This window comes from Panulirus ornatus, chromosome 48 (assembly GCF_036320965.1).
Source record: "Panulirus ornatus isolate Po-2019 chromosome 48, ASM3632096v1, whole genome shotgun sequence".
Classification (NCBI taxonomy): domain Eukaryota; kingdom Metazoa; phylum Arthropoda; class Malacostraca; order Decapoda; family Palinuridae; genus Panulirus; species Panulirus ornatus.
The window spans coordinates 113,265-117,631 of record NC_092271.1 but is presented as its reverse complement, the minus strand read 5'-3'; the positions used below and the strand labels follow the sequence as shown (position 1 = coordinate 117,631).

At 41.8% G+C, this 4,367-nt stretch overlaps 1 protein-coding gene across 1 annotated transcript; it reads left to right on the top strand.

Moving 5' to 3' along the window:
* The first annotated feature begins 1,097 nt into the window (after positions 1-1,097).
* LOC139763954 (uncharacterized) lies at positions 1,098-4,144 on the top strand. The gene is made up of 4 exons (XM_071690438.1): positions 1,098-1,425; positions 2,403-2,537; positions 3,090-3,348; positions 3,841-4,144. The coding sequence occupies exons 1-4, from the start codon at positions 1,416-1,418 to the stop codon at positions 4,142-4,144; spliced, it is 708 nt and encodes a 235-aa protein (XP_071546539.1). The 5' UTR covers positions 1,098-1,415.
* Positions 4,145-4,367: the final 223 nt, after the last annotated feature.

Here is a 4,367-nt window from a genome sequence, read left to right as displayed (position 1 = left end):
AAATAAAAAAATTTTCTTCTTCATCAAATTGTCTGGTCATATATATATTTTATGTGATTTCAAGTAAATAATCTGAATAGTATATATGGTTCATATATGTCTCTATAGACAGAGATCTGCTTTCTCCAAAGGATGTTAAAAAAAAATAAAAAAAACGAGAGATACGAAATGAGTATCCAGATTGGTTTTCATAGAAAATGGGAATATGAGGAAGTCATCTTAAAGTATTGCCAGAATCAAGACACTTAACAGTTGTTCCCCAAAGAGACGGCAAAAGTGTCTCTTTTAGCGCCATTATGCTAATGATATCATCTGGAAACTCACATTACACGATTACAACTATTTTTTCGTTGCAATACTTCCTTATTTCTTTTTGAACAGAGACTTATGTACCTGAAGGGTGGAGTGAGTTTGCTCTCTCTACCTAGTCCTATGACGTTATGTATATCTGGTTTATCCGGTTTATCATTTGCGCACTGTACACGTCCCATCACACTCTACCCTCTACACAAGACTGTAAGTTGCCCTCCCATGATCTATCTTTCTGAACTGTCTTACGGTCAGGATAGATTCTGTCATTCTTCTCTTCACAGTTTCATGATAGGTGATGAGTCATGTCATACGGTGACCAAGACTGCACAGGTAATCCAGGTGGTCGCAATAAAGTTAGGCAGAGCTGATAGCTGACTCTGGCGCACCCGATGCTGACGCTTCTACGTATACAGGCCAGTACTTTATACACTTTCCTACACTCATTAGAACACCTGTCTTGGTTGTATATCTTTACCAAACATTATTCCTCCAGTCTTTTAACAGCCTGTTTATCAGTTCCACTCTACCTAGATCATGTTTACGACTCAGCTCTTGCAAAACCTTCTTATTTGAAAACTTCATATCTTTTCAAATCAAATAGAAATCATCAGTATGTCATCCATTCCTAAAATCGCAATGAAAAGGATATTTAATCAGGTAAAGTATATAAGAATCAGATATTATTTCAGCCATAAATTTCGTAAAATTATCTATTCCATCTGCAGGAGTTTCCTCGGCAAGAGAACGTAACAGAGATAAGGGTAAGCTCACTGTCCGTCAGACACAGTTCAAGAGGAGTAAGATGGTAACGAAGGATACATCACTAGCTGCAGCAGCAGCAGCAACCTGAGTTCCTTGTAGCAATATCGGTGTTGGGAACGGGCGGTGGCGACAGCGGCGACCGACAAAGACGGTGACAACGACAAGCGGCTGCAGCGGTGCCGGCGGCATGACTTCAGTGACAAGACCAAGGTTCCCCACATGACATTAGAAAAGACGGTCCGCCTGAGCTCGATCTTCAGTCATACCATATCAGCCACAACGGAACCTGGTTCACGTCTGGAGCGTCACGTCTTCTGTTCTCATCTAAGATCCTTCTCGTCATGGCTCCAAGTAAGACACAATTGTTTATCATTTCTAGTTATAAAAAAGTTTTTTCCAATGAGTTTGAAACTGTTTAGTTTTGGGTGTAATGTTGAGATATTCTGCACTTAAATAAGACGTCTTTTTCTGACCTTTGAAGAAGTTGACAGTGCAATATATGTATACCACACCCTTAGAATACCCTTGCGGTGTATGTATCATACTTAATGTTCCTTGAACTGTAAATGTCTTTATCTCTTCTTCTTTCACATTGGTTCACCCGAGTTAGCAAGGTAGCGGCAGACACACATGAACAGGTCGCATTAGCTCGCGTCTTTTCTCTATCTGTCATGTACAATTTAGTGAAATCTGTTTGTTCAGTCTCCGATCACTCAAATTATTTTTCACTTCATCCTTCCATCTCCAGTTTGTTATCCCACTTCTTGTCTCAGTCACTTCTGACAAATATATCCTCTTTGTCAACCTCTCATCGCACATCCTCTCCTTAAGTCCAGACTATTTTAGCACTCCCTTTACAGCCCCGTCGGTCACACTCATCATATTAGCACACTTTCTTGCCTTCTCAGTACTTCCTGGATCAATCCAATTCACATCACGTTTTGTTCTTAAACATTTTATTTTCAACTCCTCTTTTATCCACTTTACATGGTAATACATAACCTTGCCTAGCATTCAAACAACTCTATTGGGCCTTCAAAAATACCCATTTTCACTTAATCATATAAAGTCCTCTTTCAAAATTTATTCAGTGTCCAAGAATCTTTACCCGCTCACACATCCTATGACTCACTCCCATGGTTCTGTTCGGTGCCAGGTCCAGTCCTTCCTAATTTTCTTCATTCAAACTGACACCCCAAGTAAAGTTTCTTATGCACTGTAGTATAAGACTCATGGACTATAACATGATAAATATCTTGACAGCTTTGGTAAATCTATGTATCATCATGAATTAAATCTTGTCTATCCACAACTGACTCCACCATCAGCGAGTAGCAGCAGCAAGACCAGGACCATTAACAGTAACAGGAACAGTGGCATCAACAAGAACAGCGGCAGAGTCAGGAGGTTCAAGTCACCGCTGACGCCGATACTTGCCAACATTATATCTGAGTCGCCTTCGGGTGAGTTTATCATTATATTCACTTTCAATTCAATCATGTGATTCAGATTTCCCATCGGTAACATTAACTTGCCAGCACAGTAGCCAAACTAAATATCGCCCACAGTGTAGTTTCATTTTTACGTCAGGTTAGAAGTGGTCCTGGCGTCTGCCGCTCTGCATAAAAGTAAAGGAACATATTTCCATTTTGTTGAACATGAACAGAATTTTTTCCGCTAGGAAATCATGTTTCATCATTGCAAATCTGAATGCAGGAGGAGGAGGAACCTCTGCCGAAAATGATATTTCAGTTTATAGTCATGAATCAAATTTGACTTTTTCTTCTGCGTCACCCTCAAGCATGACAATGTTATCAGTGATAGCAGAAGATATCAGTAGTAACATGTTTAGTATGAAGAGAATAGAAATATGAATAGATGACTAAAATGATGAGGCTTTGCAAATGAGCATGACATTAGGAATACCATAAGGATTTGGATATCTTTAGTGTTCATCCTAGTTACTTTATCTGGATCCACGAGTGACACTCTTGTGGTTTCTCCCACCACCACAGGCTGCCTGTCGACCTGCGAGGCTGTGAGGACGTTGCTGCGGCGGTCACCGCCTTGCGTACGTGGAGTCCCACTCCCTTGCCTAAGGAAGCGCGTCGGGGACATTCTCCTCCGGAGTCCCTGGTTCCTACCTTCACCGACTGCCTTCAACCACGGCAGGCGTCGCCGCTATGGTCTGGCCATGTCGTCCGCCATGGATGGCACCAGTCAACATTCAAAGCCAGCATCTCGGGGCGTCCTCCTGGCTGACGTTATCAAGAGGTAAGTTATCATGATGATATTTTGTCTGTTGCCCTCTACCTGACCTATATTACTTATTACCTATATACTGAAACAGTTCTGGATATCGTGTCTTGGTTACGTAGATTATACCTGAGTGAGATTATCTTGGTACAGGCGTGGAAAGTTTCCTGAACACGAATATTTCTGAGTTCCTGAGCAGGATAGTTCTGCTGATAATTTATCATCAGTGTTTCTCCCTGCAGTGTGGGAAGGTGCTCTTGAAGGAGGAGTCTGTATGTGTGTTGTTGTGTGAAAAAGGCTCTGTCTAACGGTATATCACTGTCCAACATGACAGAAGGAGTAAAATACATACATGAATCATACAGTCTTGGTATTGGTATGCCAATGTACATCATTATCCATTAAACTTCTTCCTTGGTACAACTTTACTTCACCCTTTCAGTTACACGTGACCTTCTCATTACATAAGATTAACTATCTAATATCTCACCTACGTCTCTTCTTCTGCAGGTCGAATATCTTGTTGGATGAGGCAGCTGCCTCGGTTCCTCTATCCATACCTTCACACTGTACCCAGGAGAGGCCACCGCCCCGGCACACATCCTCTAGCACAACCTCGTCCATCGCCGCCAACCTCACCCCCACGGCCGGGACTCTGGCATCTTCTCCGCCCATATTACCCGCACAACCTGCAACGTCGGCCGCCCGCGCCACACCGGTCATGGGGAACAACAACACGACCAACTCGTCTTCGTGGCTGCTGCTCCAGCTCCCCATTCTTACTGCTGACGATGTTGTTGCCCAAATGGATTAATATCCTGTGACCTCATTTAAGAAATAAACTAATATGATATTCTTAGAATGATTTTTGCTGTTTTGATCGTCATAAAAGATTCCTAATTACTTCTTAAAATCACAACTAGACACGTAAAGACCGTACAATAGATCCTTGTTATATTATCAGCAAAATATACGTTTCCATATTGTCATATAGTTCTGGGATCATGTAGAGCATGTCCTCTCTTGATGGTTAATGA

Excerpts from the sequence above, each read along its gene's own strand:
- LOC139763954 (XM_071690438.1), top strand. Across the intron at positions 2,538-3,089 it reads TATATCTGAGTCGCCTTCGG|GCTGCCTGTCGACCTGCGAG; the intron begins GTGAGTTTATCA and ends CCACCACCACAG. Across the intron at positions 3,349-3,840 it reads CTGGCTGACGTTATCAAGAG|GTCGAATATCTTGTTGGATG; the intron begins GTAAGTTATCAT and ends CTTCTTCTGCAG.